The 19,381-nt window shown below is 36.5% G+C and overlaps 1 protein-coding gene across 2 annotated transcripts in view; it reads right to left on the reverse strand.

The window, feature by feature from the left end:
- Positions 1 to 19,381, reverse strand: part of Fgf12 (fibroblast growth factor 12) — a 504,207-nt gene that overhangs the window by 173,723 nt on the left and 311,103 nt on the right. For both annotated transcript variants that reach the window (XM_027936105.3, XM_027936103.3), the window contains one exon: positions 10,553 to 10,663. In XM_027936105.3, the coding sequence (XP_027791906.1) occupies positions 10,553 to 10,663 (111 nt within the window). The remainder of the gene's footprint in view (positions 1 to 10,552; positions 10,664 to 19,381) is intronic.

The raw sequence follows: 19,381 nt of genomic DNA on the forward strand, positions 1-19,381 counted from the left end.
CGAACCACTAACATAAAACAAATGTCACTGCCATTAATTAAGCATATGGGTAAATCCATACAAACTGGCAAGTTGTAACTTGTCCAGAGAAAAGGACTCAAGATCTAGATTGCCTAGAACTGAGTTACACTTACTCTGCTTGAATAAATCAACTCCAATCTCAGAGCCTCAAAATAAGGTCATATATTTCAATGGACTTTTAATAATCTCCAATTCATTAAAATTCTAATGCTCTTTTCCACTACCTCAAGAGACATCTTCTCCTTTATTTTATTCTTAAAACACCTGAGTATTTATTTTCCTTTTCTGGCAACATTTTAGCTTAAATTTAGATTCCAGGTCTTAGAGATGATAATAAAACATTGGTTCCTTTTTTTATAGATAAATGTACCATTAACACACTTTCAGAAAATGATGTTTCTGTAATTATCACCATGAATATATATTCACATATCACTTTGAAGATATATGCAACACTGTTCAACAGTGTCTTGTTTTACTCTCTCCAAAATTTAAAATGCTTTCATGAATTACAATGTATAAGCCAACTTCTAAGAAAATATTAGCCCCTGCTCTGACTTTAAGGGGGAAAAAAAGAGTGTCTTGTTTTACAATTACTACTATACAGTTCACTTTTCCAGATGAAGCATACTCAATTTTCTTCCTGTTTTTAAAGTAGAAAGTTGCTTCCTTATTCCTTCTTTGAATGCTCTTAAATTGTCACTCTTGTGACAAAATATAAGCATGATCCAATTTGCATTAATCCTTCAAGCCAGGTGTAACCCCACACAACCATATTCACTGATGGGATTGTTCTCCAAATTTTTCACTTCCATTTGTTTATCCAACAAATAATGAATATCTAACAGGTGTCAAGTACTATTTAGGCACTGGAAGACACAACAGTGCAAAATGCAAAGCTTCTTGCTCCAGTGAAGCTTGCGTTCTAATTAAGCCTTTCCATTTAAATGGTAGGCTGATCATACTATCGTGACTATTAATTTACATTCCATACCCATTAAAGCCTCACACATTATTAAGTCCTTATTATAGGCCAGTGCAGCAATATATCTAGCAGAGTCAGTGTCTTCAAGGAGCTCACAACCTAAAGGAAGTAAGTCATATACACATGTATATCGAACTACATAAATGTGTTAAGAGATATACGACTTGTTCAGAGGAGAAAGCAGTTCTTCCAGTTAAAGAAATCAGAAGGAAAGGTGGGGCAAGGATATTCAAAGACAATAGGCAATTCATCTTGCTTTTAGAGAATGTCATAATTATTAAAATAAATAACATGTAAGTATAGAATGAGATAAACAGTGGCATCTGGAAACACCTTAGTAGTGGAGAGAAATACTAAAATAATTGTGTATAGTAGATAGCGGTAAGAGTTCTAGAGAAAAAATGTCCATGTAGCCAAGGCAGACTGTTGATCATAGGGGTTAAGATTTACATAGATTAACCAGAGAAGATCTCACTTTCTAGTACAGTGTTAAGATGAGGGACTGGGCTATTGGATATTTGAAAGACCATTCCAGAAGAGGAGAATAGGTTTTTACAGTGCCTTGAGGGAGGAATGTGGTTGGTGTGCTTGAGGAAAACAGCAAGGAACCAGCAGAAGGAAGAGAGAGAATAAGAACACTATATGGGGTTATATAAAATTTTATTGCTCATGGGATAAAATCTGGATTTTCCCCTTAATGGTGTGTGATGAAAGCGACTGAGCAGAGAGAACCCATCTCACTTTATGCCTTAACTGGGTCACTCTGGCCACTGTGTGGAAAACAGACTCAATGGGGGAAGCCTTCAGTGGAAAGCTCAGTGAGAAAATTGCAGCTCAAATCCAAACAGGGAAGAACTTGGACTAGGTAGTGGAAAGGGTATTGAGAAGTAGTTCAAATCAGTATATGTATTGAAATGAGAAGTAAATTCACTGCTGTTTTCTACTTGATGCAAAACATTAATCTGATCTTATAATTTTACCCCATTTTTGTAAAGTATTTCAAAGGTACAAACAAAAATCATTGTCACTTTGTAGGCTTGCAAAATTTTAGATCTTTTAGGGACTTTGGAGATCATCTTTTCCAAATACCTCATTTTACAGAGTAGAAAACCCCGATACACCCAAGTTGTATGACTTAAAAAGATCAGACAGCTAATTAGAGAAAGACCTGGAGTGGAAATCAGGCTCTCTGACTCACAGCTCAAGTCATTGTGTCTTACAATTGGTGATATTTAAGAGAGGCACTTTGTTCCTTTGATGTGTTCATTTATTTTTCGCAAATATTCAATGAGACTCACAGGTACCCCAAACTCAGTCTTCAGAACCTATGCAGGTAGGAGGGAAACAGGAACAAGCAGGTGCATCCAATGCCTAAATCCACTGGATATTTCCCCTTAAAGGGTGCCAGATAAGTGAAATACATCTGTGGTACTACAGTTTGGGATCTTGGAAAACAACCACTGTTGTACTAGAAAGAAGAGCGAATAAAGAAGTAACAGAAAAACACAAATGTGGATAAGGAACTTTAGAAGAATGCAACTTGTGAAGCTGTAAATGAATGCCTAGGGTTCAAGTACAGTGGCAGAAAGTGTGTTATTTATGTGGGGTTTTGTGTGGGGACAGCAGTGGAGGGGGACTGCTAGAGATGGCCTTTCATGAAGAGGATAAGGGTTGAGGGGGGTTCTGAAGGATAAAGGCACTTACCAGGTGCCTAAGATTGGTGAAGACATTCCAACTAAAAGGAATTGCCATGTGTAAAAACTCCAAGACCTAAAAATATATGGTATTCTTCAATACCCTCCAATGTCAATACTTCCAAATGCTTTCATATAATGATGGCCACCATGAAGAATTCTACTTCTGTTAGAGTGGCACTGGGAGCTTCTTGCAAATAAGGGCTCTCTCACTCTACAGAAAAGGCTGACAACTACCAAGGGCATTTATAACTGTGTTCAAGGCACTGTTCTAAGCACTTTTCACCAATTAACCCATTTAATCTACACAGTCCTGTGATCTAAATACTCTTATAATTTTCATTTAACAAATGAGGGAATTAAGAAATGGAGAGGTTAAGGCACAGAATCTCAAGTCTGATATTCTGGATTCAAATATTGGTCTCTCACGTATGTGTGTGACTCCTTGGATCTTCACACACAAACTTGACAACTGAAGATACCCAATCTAACAATGAAATACCTTTCAGAACAAATGGTATTTAAAGAAATGGAAGTGGTCAATACATTTTCCTGGGCATACGTTTTATTTCTATATGTAAAGGGGGAAAAACAGCTATTATAATATTGGAGATTCTTTATTCCTCCAACTCTGTACATATCTAAGCTTGGTTAAACTGGAGAAAGTTTATGTTACTTGTCCAAGGTTAAAGTGCCAGTAACTTCACAGAGTCAGAAAGGGTCTAAAGACTACTTAGCACCTTCTAGGAATATAATTGGTTATGTAGCTCTTGCAACATTCTTAACCCACTGTGTATTCTGCTTATAAACATACCTATAAATAGTTATAGAGCAATTTAGAAATAATTTCAAATGGATAACATCTTGCTTTACTGACCAGAAGTCTAAGGAGGGTAGTGGGGTAGAAGTCTTAAGAACAAAATGAAATTTGAAACTAAGAAGAAAGTGATAAACCAAGATTTAAAAATTATGAGCAATTTATTCTGTTATGATTTGTGACAGGGGTAAACTACTGAAGGAAATGATTGGTTCTTGTTCAAGCTTTGCACAAATATTACTTGGAGGCACTATCTTTAGAAGTAAGAGTCAACAAAAACATAGATTTCTGACAACTACCTGAGACACCTTCTGAATTTTGACATCAAAGTACATTTTACCTTTATTTATAAAAATCAAATGAAATAGATTAATTTATAAGTTAAAGCTGAAGATCAACTGTGCTCTTCAGAAGACATGCCACTCTATAAGTATCAACACCTGTACCAAACTGTTGCTCAAGATTATAACCTTGCTTAAAGAAAATCAGCAGGATAACATATGTGTTTCTTTTTTTTCTATCCAAATAGAGTACGTGTGAACTCACGTACAAATTCATGATATATTATTAAAATACAGATGACACAAGAAAAAAATAATATCCTATCATTAGGTATGGAACAGCATACCTAATGATAGGATATTATTTCCCTTACTTTCCCAAGCATACTATAACACATATGCTTGAGTACATGAAAGAAATGAACTTCTTGGCCAGAGAGACACCCTGTTAAGGACAGAGAACTTCTTTATAATTTTGGGCAGTATCTGTATTCTGCTGTAGTAAGAAATACAAAATTTCCTTGATAATTTTTCCAACTAATTATTTGGATGGTGTTCCTGATCAAAGTTTAGCAATACTAGATTCTGCTAGCTTTGACTGTGTCTATATACTTGTGACTGCTGTATCAAAACATCATATGTTTGGTATTGTATAGAAAACTAGATGACTAGATTTTTACATTGAATTTCTGAAAATTAGACAGAGACTATTTTTAAGTATGTTCCTTTATACTGACCTCATAGAAATTTAATATATTTATACTTGTACTTTTATTTGCAATTTATAGGAACATAAACCATTAGAGGTCTAGAATCAAATCAAAAGATCCCAAGAAATAAATTCCAGATCAATTCAGTATTAAGTATAAAAATGAGAGAATGTATTAGCAAAACAAAACTGGAGAATTCATCTTGGAACTAGCAGTCTTTTTAAATTGGAAAGAAAAATTAAGAAGATAAAAGCATATTTACAATAGAATGCAATGAAGCATGGCACACACACACACACAAAATCCATCAAAGACAACATAATGAGCCAAAATATACATCTCATAGCAAAGAGCAATTTTTTTACATACAGATTTATTACAAATGATAAAACAAACATTTTATAGAATCAAATATAAACAGCCATATCATAGAAAAAGAAGTGCAGATGGCTCTTATGTAAACAAGTGTTCAAACTAACTCACGATGAGAAAAATTCATTATTTTTGTGTTAAGGTATCATCAAACTCCAAATTTTGTAGCACCGTGTTGACTAGAAGATAAGGAAACAGACATTCTCAATGTACATTCATGTAATGAAAAGCAATTAGATGGTATCTTTCAAAATAACAAAGGCATATATCCTTGACCTAGCAGTTCCACTAAGCATCCATCCTGTAAATATATTTGCACATATGAAAAATTACTTCTGTGCAAAGACGTGGTTTACAGAACTGTTTGCATTTTTAAACTATTAGAAAGAATTGTAATCTGCATCAATAGCAAATTAGGTTCTTAATTATTCCATTATATATGTATCAATATGGAAAACCTTGCAGATCCATTATAAATAAAAAGATAACAAGAGAAAGAGTGACAGAGAGATGGGGGAGGGGAGAGAGAGAGAAATAATTTTTATAAAGTGACAAATGCACAGAATATGTTCAAAAACATACCAAAAATGTGGCCAGGTGGTAGAAGGGGTTCAAGAAAGAAAATTGGTTTTGACTGTGTCAACACCTTATAGCCAAAAAAATATCAGAAACAAAACTGTGATTGACCAAATTGGGTTTATCTACTCTGTAACAAGATTATCTACTCTGTATCATACATCATGGCAAAAGCAGGAGCATCTCAGCAAGAGGATGAAAGAAAAGACTCAGAGGCTTTGGGTGTGTTTGGTGATTGAGGGAGAGCTCAGAGAACTGTGCCTTTGCTCCAGACTGGTGTTCTGAAAACGTAGGTGTGATTCTATGGTTGGGTATTTTGATAATCTTATCTAGAAGGCAAGAAAAGCAGCAAGGGGAAAGCCAGGTTTGGTAAAGCACCAGTGGCCACTCACATAGCCCATGATAGAGAAAGACTTGGTCATTTTGTAGTTCTGACCACGTGATTCCTGAGTGGTTTTGCTTTTTTTCTTGATCCACATTTCACAGTGGCCTTGTCTGATTTTGTGAGATTGCCAAGCCAGCACCTGGCTGTCACGTACACTTATCTTACCTATTCAATATGTGTTTCAAAAGAAACTCCTTATAACTGGAGGGGACTTTAAAAGTCTCTCAACCCTGGGGGTGGAGTTGTGGCTCAGTGGTAAAGCATTTGCCTGGCACGTGGGAGGTACTGGGTTTGATCTTCAGCACCACATAAAAATAAACAAAAAAAATAAATAAATAAAGGTGTACTATCCATCTACATCCACAAAAAAAAAATAAATTAAAAAATAAAAAAGTCACTGAACTCTGAGACTCTTCCAGCCACCGAGGGCTTCTCCCTCCATGCCCCAGGGGCTTTCTTGAAAACCTCTCCCCAGTTTAACCACAGCACTAACTCATCAGGCAGCCCCTTCCACAGTCAAAGGGCTCTTAGCAATCTTTGTTCAGATGAGGAGAACAATACATTTGGTTAAAATGTCTTCATTGTTGTCTTCCTAGCATTTTTAACCTCTTCAAATGTCTCTTCTTTGGTAGTTTGTGGAGCAGAATAATTAGCTTTTCAATTTTATGTAAAATATTCCTATTAATACCCTCCAAACTGCAAATGTCTTTTTTGTACCAGGGTTTTGACACAGTTCTGCAATTTTTTTTTGTTATCATTACATTTGTAGAGATTTTTATCTGTTACTGCTGACATACCCATTTGTGTTTGTACTCAATTACATGCAATTAGTCTTTTCTTCATGAACAAAAGAACAGGTGCCTTTATCAATTCTGTGCAAGATACCATGGTAAAGTTAGTTGGACCTAATGATATCTGGTGAACCAAACAACACATTTCTGACAGATGCTCATAGTAACAAGATTTTTTTTTTCAAACAATCAACTGCTTTTACTCTCCACCCACACAAAGTGGAGAAAGAAAAGGCATTTTAACAACTTAGAGGCTTATAATTTTTCTATTAAAAAACATGAGTAGGATTTAAATATCACTCTGATATTTTTTATCCCTGATCTTCACTCAGGAAAAGTATATATAAAAGTTATTTTCATCTGAAGCTTTTTATTAAATCTGTGGGAGAGGGGTCAGAATACAGTACACTTGAAAAGGTGAAATCTGAATGAAGGTTATAGTTCAAGAAATGGCTATAGCATTTAACAGTGTTCATTTCCTGGTTTTGACAATTGCATTGTTACATGACGCGTTGACATTACAGGAAGCTGGGAGGAGAGTATGTAAAGGAACTTGCTATATTACTTTGTCATTTTTCTAAAATCTAAAGTGATTTTGAAAGAAATAGCTGCAAAGCATGTGGGTGGGGAAAACTATTTAGCTAATAACCTAGAAAAAAATTTTTCACATATTCATGGGGAGACGGTCATTCATTAATTCATCCATTTCACTCCTACTGAGTAGAAGCGGTCATTCTAAATACACATGAAAGATCAAAACAAAATCTCTCCTCCTGTGGAACTTGCATGTTCTTTGGACAAAAATAAACAAATAAATAACAATAACATATATGCCAAGTGCTCACAACACTGATGCAAAGAAGTAACATGAGTGTCATAGTTTGGATCTGGAATGTCCCCCAAGGGCCAACGTGTTAAAGGCTTGAGGCCTAGTTGGGAGGGTCTTCCAGTCATTTGGGAGCATGTGCTGGAAGGGGATTGTGGGACCCTGGCCTTTCCTTGCTCTCTTACACATCCCAACCATGTGGTAAGGAAGTCTCCTCTGCCACATGCTCCCACCAAAGTGTACTGTGCCACCACAGGCCCAAAGGAATAGGGTTAACAGTCATAGTCTGACATCTCCAAAACTGTGAACCAAAATAAATCTTTCTTCTTTTTAAGTGGATTTTTACAGGTATTTATTACAGTAATGGAAAGATGACTAACACTGTTGAGGGGAATATCAGAACACATAGTGCCAAGGTGAGATGTGTGTCATTTTTCAAAGAGAGATGAAAGAAAGATCTTGGTGGCCTGTTTTTAATTGTCTTAAAATAGAAATTTAAAATATTGGTCAAAGAAGAATGAATAGCTATATTTAGATATATGCATACGGTGAAATATTTTACAAAAATAAAGCAGATAAAGTATATTACCTATACAGACCTCACACTATAATATTAAGGCTGAAGTACATAAAAGATATATATGACAATGTTCTCACTTATAAAAAGTTTAAAAGTATATATAACAATATTATAAAAGATGTAAGTACACATTATACATATATATATATATAATATATACATGGAGTTCAAATGTATTGAAATTTTTAATTAATGTTAAATTGAATGTGTATTCAAATTAAATGTACATTATTCCTTTTATTTTGTACATGTAAACTGTTTTTAAGAACAATTTATCAAAAAGTGTATGCAGGAGTTCATCACAATAAAAAATTGGTTTAAATTTTTGAGTTCAGACACTTGCTAAAAGCAGTGACGAAAGGCATCATCCATCATCTTCAGTATGGTATGTGGAGGGTACATACGTGTCAGTCATTAATTTAATATATACACACACACACAAATATATACATACATAAAAATATATACAAAAGTATATGTATATAAATGTATGTATGTATAGTAGGTATATTGGCATGGATTTTACAATGGTGGTTGACACAGCATTAGTACAGCAAACACCTTCAATTATTTTTCTAGAAAGATCTTGGTGGCCTGTTTTTAATTGTCTTAAAATAGAATGCATTTGATCCCATACCTGTGCCCCAATCCTTCTGCACCTGCCACCTGATAAGTGCCAGGCACCTGCAGGACAGCTGGTGGTGTAAGGCAGCACCCTATGGAACTGAGTATGGCAATTTGTCTACTTCTGGATTAAATCTATCTTCACTGATTTATAATCTTTCAATTTTTTAAGATCTGGGAGGATGATGCAGATAGAGAATATTGACATAATTATCATTTCCTGTCACCTCATTTGATTAAAAGGAAACTGTGAAGTAGGGATATCTCAGAATTAACATGGGTGATACAGCTAAACTATGGGTTGATTCCTTTATACTTGAATCCTCCCTACATCCTCCCTAAGCATTCAAGTACAGATGTAGTAGATGCCAATCTTACATGGAAAGAAGAATACCCTTATTTTTCTATACTGAATTGAAAACTTGAATCATTTAAAGAATTGATTCACATAAATACAAACTAACAATGCAAAACACAATAAGCTAATCAACTACTTTGCTGAAAACTGAGAGCAAGAAAACTGCATTGAAATTCTTCATAATAAGATCTTTTCTTTATTGTAACTCATATTTTGTAATGTGCAATATTAAGCAAACAAAGAAAATTCAGAAGGGGTGAATGAGAGTATCTTGACACTTTAAGAACTTTGAATCATTCCTCAAATCTTTATGATTAATTTAAAGGCTATATTATTGTAAAACATCAGTTTTCCTACATTGGCTGAGAAGGTTTTTTATATTTTCAGTTTGACCTCAAAAATCACATCCCTCAGAGTCCAACTCTACTGCACAGATATTAATGAATACTTACTATGTGTCCAACACTAAAGATCTAAAAGTTAATATAAATAAACTTACAAAAAATACAGCATCCAGAATAAGTTTAGAGTAATATGTATTTACCCAGAGGTATCTGTATATGATTATGAAGAAGTTGAAATATATGAGAAATATCATCCTTGACTCAAGCCTGTATTTGAATTTTTTTCTAAAATGCAAACATACTGTCATACTTTGATTTCTCAACTGTAAAGTTAAACTACTTAAAAACTATTTCCAGGGATTTTATTATCAATATATTAATACTTGGTACTTTTATTTCAATTTTTTCTTTGGGGGTATATCAGGAATTGAACCTAGGCGCTTTTCCACTGAGCCACATTCCTAGCCCTTCTTTGTATTTTGTATAGAGATAGGGTCTCCCTGAGTTGCTTAGGGCCTTGCTAAGTTGCTGAAGCTGGCTTTGAACTTGTGATCCTCCTGCCTCAGACACTGGAGCCACTGGGATTAGAGGCATGCACCACCACACCAGGCTCAAAAATTATTTTTAAAATTCCATGTCAGATATACCAATCTTTATCATCTTATTACTATTATATATACTGTTGAAAAAATCATAATATATAAATACATATTATTTATTTAATTTTACTTTTAACCAAAATGATTTAACATATAATACACATATGTGTGCATTCAATGTTTGCCTTAAGAAGTAATTTTTACCTTCCAGAAATTATATTCTAAAAATTATAACTTATATTCACTATTTGGTTCCAGGACCTAAACACCATCTTGTGCTAGAATATCTGAATTGTTTCTATGAGTACTTATCATTACCCTGATGAAAACATCTGCAATTGGAAGAAATTTTCATCTATTGATCAGATGAAACACCTTCAAGCCTTCTATCTCCTCAATGAGTACATAACTTCTCTCCCACACTTTCTCTTTGGTGTAGGGAATCCATGGCTAGAAGGATAAATGGAAAGACACTAGCTCACTAATAGTTAAATAGTTCAAAAGGGAGCCTGGCCATGTTTAAAATATAAGATACTCTGGGTTATGCATTTCATTTGTAATCATATTTTGAGAAGCTAATGTTCCTTACTGTAGTCACTGTTTTCGTCCTTGGTCCCGTCAATGGTACCATCTGGGTGCATCTGCAGGAAATATCCCTGCTGGCTGAATAACCTTGTCACAATTCCTTTCAGCTGGGGTTCTGCAAAACAAAAATGAAATAATTATTCAAATTTTAATTTTGTTTATAAAATGCACAATTGCAAATTTGTGAAACACATTATGTAAGTAAATGCATAAATGTCGATGATATAAACTGAAATTAGTATTTGTAAGGGGGGCATTTCAGTAACATATCTATACTTCCAGAAGCAGAACCAAAATACTTTGCATCAGTATTGAATGTAAATAAATAAATATTAATTATGATTAGAAAAATACAGAGACACACTAATAAGTGAATTATTTCCCCTCCCTTCTGCAGCTGGTGTATGGTTACAAGATACTACCAAGTTTATGGTCCTGTTCTAGAATCATTTTTTAAGCCAAAATGCTACTGTAATTCCTCAGAAGCTTCCAGCAGCCATGATCAGGCAGTGTAAGACTTCTATTTCTGCTGTCTGTCAAATATCCATCAGAAATTCCTGGGTTTTAATATTCTGATCTAATTTAGCCAGAAAAAAATAATATCTTAGACGAGAATTATTGGTACCAGCAAACCCCTCATGACCATGAGAGGTCATTGGAAAGCATAAGGGGACACAGATTTCACCTTAACTAAACACTTCACCAAGGAAGAGCCCCAGTTCTGCAAAAGTCATTTTCCAGTACCCAAACTAAATAAATAAAATCCTGCATATTTCTTTAAAAATTTCAAACCAAATATCTTCACTTTTAAAACTCCCTACACATAACTATCATCAAACTGGCTTTTGTATACCACATTTGGATATTTGTTCATCAGCTAAATATAAATATTTAAAGCTTTCTCATTATGATGTTGGCTGCCAGCAACAATCTAGTTTCCACAGAGTCACCATCTTTTGGTTTCTGGTGTTGGGTGAAAATTATTCTAGTGCATTTATAGCCCTAATTATTTCATAAAAATGAGGAGAAAAAGAAAAATGCTGCTTATGGTGATAAAAAACTGACTGAGGCAAGATGGAGATCATGTGAATGCTGACATAGCGATATAATAACCTCAGAAGGACAATCATTGAATTCATGCCTGTCAACTTCATCTTTGCCATTTATTCAAATCATATTTACCAAGAATGTCTTTTTTGTTTCCCCCCTTTCAGGCAAAATGCTGGGCAGTGTGTATTAAACAGAACACATTTATTCATGTTTAGGTCTAAAAGGGATTGTAGTCAAGGACTGGATATGTTTAGTTCTGTGGCTATAATATGTCTATGGGAGGAGTTTTGAACCACCATTTCATTGCCCAAAATTGAGCATGCCAATATCATCACGTCTTCTTCCAAGCAATTCTATGAAGCAAGAGAAGTGACAAGAAAATTGTGAATGAGGAAGAAGGTTAATGAAAAAAGAACTGAACTGGAAACTAGGCATTCTAAACAATAGCTATCCATTATCTTTTTGAATTAAGTAAATTCAATTTGTAATTTGTGGACTTCATTTTCCTTATGAATGAAATCCAGCAGTTAAATTAAATGATCTTTAGGTCCCTTTATGGGTCTCTATTCACTTTGAGTATGTTTGAATCCTCTGCCCTGAGTGGTTGCAGACCTTCAGTAATGATTTTTCTTCCACGGGCTCACCTAATCCCACACAACAGGCCATGTCAGAGAAACACACAGGGAGCTAACCTCACAGCAAACAACTTGAGGGGAGCCTTTGCATGAAGCTCCCTGGCTGACCAGCAGTTTCTGATGTAGCATACTCAGCTCCAAATTTGGAGTCAGAAGACCCAAATCTGAACTCCAATTGCCTTTGGGGTCATGAGAAAGTCACAGAATACCTGGTCTCAGGGTTTGCATCTATATAATGAAAAAAAAATTGTACCCTAACTTTAATCTTTGAGAACTTCAAATGAATTACAATGTGATACTATGAGACCATATAAAAATATGAATTCTAATTAAGGTCTGACATTACAACTATAAAAACCAAAGAAACAATGCAGGTAAAATGAAGGGACCCCCAAAGAAGACCCCATGTCTTCTGGTTTCTGTTTTAGTAAAATGCTTATTGAGCTTGTAAAGCCACTCCAGTAACAGTGGACTGAGAATAGAGGATTGAAAGTGGCAGAAAGAAGGAAAGGGGCAACCACCTCTTAATTCATGAAGAAATCATGCTTTTGTTGGTAATGAATGGCATGGCAGCTTAGTCATTAAAGCCTGCAAATGAATGTTTGTTTTCTTCAGGCTCCTCTTTCTTTACCTGTAATTAAACACTTCTTTTGTCATGGTGAAGCTATCCCCCTATTGGGACTCTGGGAATTCAGGTTGGTAACTCCTATTCAGGATAATGAGCACCAGACTTTTATACCAACCCCCAGTACTGAGATCAACGCCAGAACAAGCCCAGTAATTTGAGTTGTAACTATGTGATAATCTACAAAAGTGAACCTCTTGAAGTTTCACAGGAGACCTGGCCATCTTTTGAACAAATACCTAGAACCTCAGACAGGTCACTCAAAGTTACACTGCCCACTTGATGGGCCAGTAAGTACCTCATTCCCATCTGTCAGGCTCTACCACTCTTCCCAGACTAAGCCCAAGATCCCCTCCTCCACAAAAGCTGACAACAAGAACTCTTTTAAAAATAGATGGGAAAATAACATGTTTTGCTATTTTTTTTTTTCAAAAAGGAATTTAAACCATGAAATGACTTTTTGGGATATCTAGCATCCTGCACCCTGGATACTTTCAACAAACACACATATTATTTGTCTGACTCTGCCCAGGGACCTGTAAAACCTATGGAATCCCCAGGGAGCACTCAGTCAAAAGAACAAAACATAGTTAACACAGTAGTACTAGCGTGGGACTGATGCTAGATGAGAGAGGGAAGCAGAGTGTCCTGATAGTCCTTAGGAGCAGGGACTTAAGCTAAGATACCACATCTGTCACTTGAGGAATTAAGGAATGAGTTGGCTTTTCCTGGGGTCGGGGGAGGGAGGCATTCAAGACAGGAAGACAGAGCAGACTCTGAGAACAATGCAGAGTCTAGAACAGGTAGAATATAAGGCAGAAGTATTCAAATGTTGACATGAAAGTATCTGTTCTTAACCAGTGTTCACAGAGCAACAGTGAAATTCATTAAATACAGTCAATGGAATAAGTTTTTGATTGTGCTAGTTTTTTTTTTTTTCAATTTAAATGACTTTCCTTGATTCTAACATTATTTTCTTCTATTGCATATTTTTTATAAAGCCATATATTGATGGCTATATTACTAGAGGCTGGTTTGTTACCTTTTCTTCTGTAAAGTGGGGTGGCACATACTGCTAGCATTCCACTCAAATCCATTTCCTCTTTTTCCTGGGCACCCAGCTAGACCATATGTCCTAGCCTCCCTTGCAATTAGGTTTGGCAGATGAATAAGTGTCATATGGAATGTAAGTGGAAGTGATGTGTGCCATTTTCAGGCCAAGACTTTTAAAAGCAAACATTCTCCTCCACATTCTCTTTTCCTTAACTCTGGCTGGATTAAGATGACAAAGCCCTTAGGGATGTCAGAGCAAAAGAATGGAAGAATGCTGGGTCCCTGAATAACTGGTATGGAGAAAAGACAATAGCTATCAGAAACACCTTGGACTGTGACATGAATAAGAAACTTCCTTAGGCTCCCCATGATGGCTTCCTTCCAAAGGGTACAGTATAGAATGGGAAGGCGGGGGGTAACTTTACAGTGGGGAAACCTGACAGAAAAACACTACTTCAACCAGGTAATCAAGGTTAACTTTAGTAGTCATAAACCATGCTGACTGTATGTACCCTTGATGTGACAGAATGAAAGTGGCATTTTACCTCTGTGATCTTCCTCCAAAACTCCACAACCTCTATCTAATTTTGATAAAAACACCAGACAAATGCCAATTAAATTCTTGACTCGTACACCTCAAAATTCTCAAGGTTGTTGAAGAAAATGAAAAAAGTACCAGACAAGAGGAATCTAAGGAGACATGATAACTAAATATAATGTGGTATCCTGGATGGGATCCTAAAACAGAAAAAAAAAAATTTAGATAAAAACAAAGGAAATCTGAATAAAGCATGGGCTCAGTTAATCATAATGTATCAAAATTGCTTCTTCACTGACACATATGCCATTCTAACATGTTGATAAGGGAAACAATTATCTTCTCTATAAACTAAACATCATTATAAAATAAAAGATTATTAAAATAGCAATTATAGCCAGAAGGAGGAGGAGGAGGAAGAAGAAGAGAAAGAAGAAAGAAGGAGGAAGATGAAGTGGAAGAAGAAGAATTTCACCCTCAGCAAGGTTGAGTAAGAATGAAAGTAGAGGATAAATAAGAGCTCTTGTTTAACACTGCATCCCTTCAGGATGATATGGTAATTCCAACAGAAAGTTTGAATTCACAGCCACTCAGAGAAACTGACACCTGTGGGAGCTCTCTAGGCCTCCCCACTGGCTTGACTTGTTATGCATGGAGCAGTTACCTAGGCTCACAGTAGAAACCCTGAATAGAGCCACGGCACCTGCTCACATCTCAGGAGGAGTACTAGGTTAGAGAACATAGAACAGGGTTTAGAAATGGAAAGAAGCTTGGAGTCCAACACCTTCTCTTATCAATGTCAAAGATAAAAACAAACCAATCAACCAGCTGAGGCTCAGAGCAAGTGTCTTGTCCAATGTCACCCAGCTGACACAAGAACTCATTCTCTAATACTGACTGATTAGACATTGTCCCTTCCTTCCCAAGAACAGGCAGAACATAATCCTTATCTTGAACAAGATGGAGGGATGGGGACAACAAGGTAAAAAAGAAGGAGGAGGAGGAGCACCTGGCCCTGCATCTGTCACTGGAATGTGAGGATTATAAAGAAAAGAGATAATAGGAAATTTGACACTTAAAATTGAATTATATTTAGCTAGGGCCAGCATAATTCAACATTTATACCCAAACTGAGCAAAAGTGTCTCCATGTAAACTCCAAATTAAAATGGAAAATAGTATAATAATGCTGCAAACTTTGTTATGGAATCTGTAGCTCAAGAATGAATCATTCTTATTTTCCTAACAATAATCACATTTTGAAACCATCTTCTTTGTACCAAGCACTCTCCTAATGATTTTACTGAACTTTTATTTACTACTCATAATAACTGAATGTGTGAGGGACTCTTTTCTCATTTTACAGATGAGATTACTAATATTCAGAAAAGCTATATCACTTACCCAAGGAAGGTTCCAGAGCTATAAATGCAAAACCAGGTCTAACTGAAGCGTCTACAGCCTTCACCAATCTCTAGCATTGTTCAGTCACTTTAAAAAGGACACTGGCAAAACTGGAACATGCCCAGAGGAAAGAGAGCCAAACAAAGAGGGTACAAAGGACTGTCATATGAAGAATGGCTGAATGAACAGTTGATTTGCAGCCTGGAGAAGGGAGGACTCGGGGGATGCAAGAGCTGTCTCCACATTCTGGAGAGCCGACACAAGCAGGAAGCCAATTTGCTGAGTGACTCTACAGGGATACAACCAGGGCCAGTGGGTGAAAGTTACAAGGAAGCAGATAAAAAAGAACTTTCTGTAAATTTTCTTCAAAGAGAGAACAGATTGCCTAAAGAAAAGAGTATTTTCTACCAATGGCCATAGATAGCTATGGGGGAGAAGTAAAAAAACCTATGGGTCAGAGCAACTGTGAAGGACGCGCACATCTCCAAAGGCTGAGACACTTTGAGTGACAATGCAAGATCCTCTCTAAGGTCCTGGATCCTGACGTCCCCAAAAGTTCTGGGATCAACCAGATGGCAGTTTGCTTTTCCTTTAGTTTGTACTTTGGACAGGAAATTAAAAAGATGTTTTACCAGGCAGCCTGAAAATGCAAAGTTCTTTGTAAATGTTAAACGTGAATTGTAGAGTAGTTTGATGTTTGTTTGGTTTTTTTTTTGTTGTTGTTTTTGTTTTTTCTCCTTAATCAGTCTCTGTGGATTTACAAATGGGCCCTTCTCTGTTAAGGTTTTATATTGTCCACTTAAAGGAGCTGAGATTGAAGAGGCTATTAAATATGATTCTTATCAAGGGCTTCTGGGCCTCTTAGTACTACAGATTTCAAAATTTGACTACCCCATTTGAATCAAATGTATGATATGTCAAGATCATTGTATTGTCTCGAGCAACTAATAAAAAAGAAAAATAAAGAAAAAATAAAATATATTTCTGAATAATCACAGCTAAAAGATATAGATGAGAACACATTTATGAACCACAAATTGAAGCCCCAGATGAATCAAAAACGGGATGAAGTAAGACCTTTTAAAAAGAATAGAAATCATCTGGACTTTTACACACAGTGCAAAGATTACAACCATACTGAGCTATGGGTATTTGATAAAAATATATGCTCTTTAGTAGAAGAGAAACAGGCCTGAGGCCCCTCATTCACACAGGAGACAGTAGTGAACAGACCTAAAGGAGTACCCTATAGAACAGAGTGTGTAAAGCTGGAGAGGTGTCATTGTGGCCTTGCAGGATCTGCTGTATGGTTTAAAGAGAGCCATATTCTGTCAACAGTCTTCAGTTCCCCCATCAGTCAAATAAAACTGGTGTATTCCAGCAGCATTTACCTATCCAAGGGCAACGGACCTCCCTACAACACACTAATAATTACAAGACAGCTCAGAATCTGTAAGTGCATATCTATTTTCTCAATCAACCCATACTAAAGGCATACTTTATTCAAAAAATCTGACATGTATCAGGTATTAAACTTTATTTTGGTTATTCTTCGAGGTACAGGAGACAATCAATTGTGTGCTAGTCAGTTCCCCACTCAAACAGAAGAAACCTGATGTCCATGGGGCTGACTTCCCATGTAAATATTCTCATCATGGCCAATTTAAAGCTGCCATTTGACATCACTGAGCATGGATTTGGAGCTGAGAACACAAGACCACAATCAGCTCCAGCTCACCACTGAATCTAACAGAGAAAGAAACACAAAACTTATAGTCTCTTAGGAAAGACAGAAAGACAAGAGATAAAGAATTAAATATATTATAGCATTTTAGTATAAGTACTGAACATTAAAACACTAGAAAAAAGCTAAGAGATGAATGTGCTATTGTGAAGAATGTTGAGAAAATGAATCACAGAGACCTGAATAAAGAACAGGAAGTTATTGGAGATATGTCAAAGAAGAGCATTCCAGGCACAGGGACAGCAGATGCAAAGTACTCCTAATACTCGAAAGGGTTAACAACAATCAGATCAGAGGCTCACCAAAGATTCTTCCTTCCTTGCTACAAAAATTCCATCTCTATTGGCATTTTACATCTTAGCTGTTTTCCTGCCTTGCTTCTTCTGTCTTCCCTGGCTCAAACAGGATTCTCTGGAAAAGATTCCTTTTCCAGATGCCTTTCCCAAGGTCAGGAGTCCATGAATTACAGCTATGGCTGATAATTTTTTAATAAAGTTTTATTAGAACACAGCCATGCCCATTCATTCATGTACTACCTACAGCTGCTTTCATGCCACAACAGAGGTGAGTACTTCCAACAGAGCCTGAAAAGCCTAAAATATTTACTAACAAGCCCTCACAGAGAGTTTGCTACCCCATACTTTAGAATCCTGGCTTCTGATATTCCTTCTGCTTGAAACACACCACCTCTGCTTTCCTCCACTGCCCAGGACTCCCTCTCCAGTCTTCCCTACAATAAAATTAATCATTCCTTCTTCAGACTCCCTTTCCACAGGTTAGGTAAAGACTCAGCATACTTCATTACAACTGCTTGCTTTTACATCTGTCTCTACAGATGAAAAACTATGAACGCCTCAAGGGTGGAAACTTTGAATCTTCCTCACTATCTCAGCACCTAACACAGTGCCAGTCACAGGGTAGATGGAGAGCATTCACTTGTTAAAGGAAAGGAAGAAATATGTTATATCTAGCACTTTCCACTGTTACCTGTGACTTTCACAGAAGCTTCTCATTTATAAGAAAAAGCTGTTTGCAGCCTTTAATACAATGCCTCCAGCCTTAGTGCATTTCTTCCATTTCCCCGCCCCACCCCGAACACAGTCTGACAAGCACAGCAGCGTCCTGCATAAACTGCACAGTCTCCAAAACACCGAGTTGCCTCACCCTTCAACAGGAATCAAGTGACCTTGAGACAGGCAATCCTTAACCTTCATGCTGCCTCAAAGCTAAATGGAAAGAAAAGGCATCTTTTCCAGAGAATCCTCTTTGACTGAGCTGGGGAAGACAGAAGATGCAAGGCAGGAAAACAGCTAAGATGGAAAATGCCAATAGAGATGGGATTTCTGTAGCAGGCCAATTTTATTCTTTATAACATGAACCCCTTTCCTCCCAGATTCTTCTCTGCAATATACTCATGAAAATTTAAAATAACTCAAACATCACTTACTGACTTCCGACATGCACTAGGTGCTGGGTACAAAGATGAGTAAGATGCAATTCCTGCCTTGAAGGCACCCACGGCCCCATCAGGGAGACACACACAGAACTAATCATTACAGCAGTGAACATGAAAAGTACTGTCACAGAGGAACAAACAAAATTCCACAGAATCACAAAGTGGAGATGCTAATTTTACCTGGGATCGTGGGTTCTTAGACAAGAAACAGTTAAGAAAGGCTCTGAAAATGAAGCACCATTTTAAACAGCCTAAAATAGGCAGGCAGGTTTTGCTTTGAGCAGCATCAGCTGGAGCAATGGCACAGAAGGATGCATGTGTTTAGCATG

This window comes from Marmota flaviventris, chromosome 8 (assembly GCF_047511675.1).
Source record: "Marmota flaviventris isolate mMarFla1 chromosome 8, mMarFla1.hap1, whole genome shotgun sequence".
NCBI classification, from domain to species: Eukaryota; Metazoa; Chordata; class Mammalia; order Rodentia; family Sciuridae; genus Marmota; species Marmota flaviventris.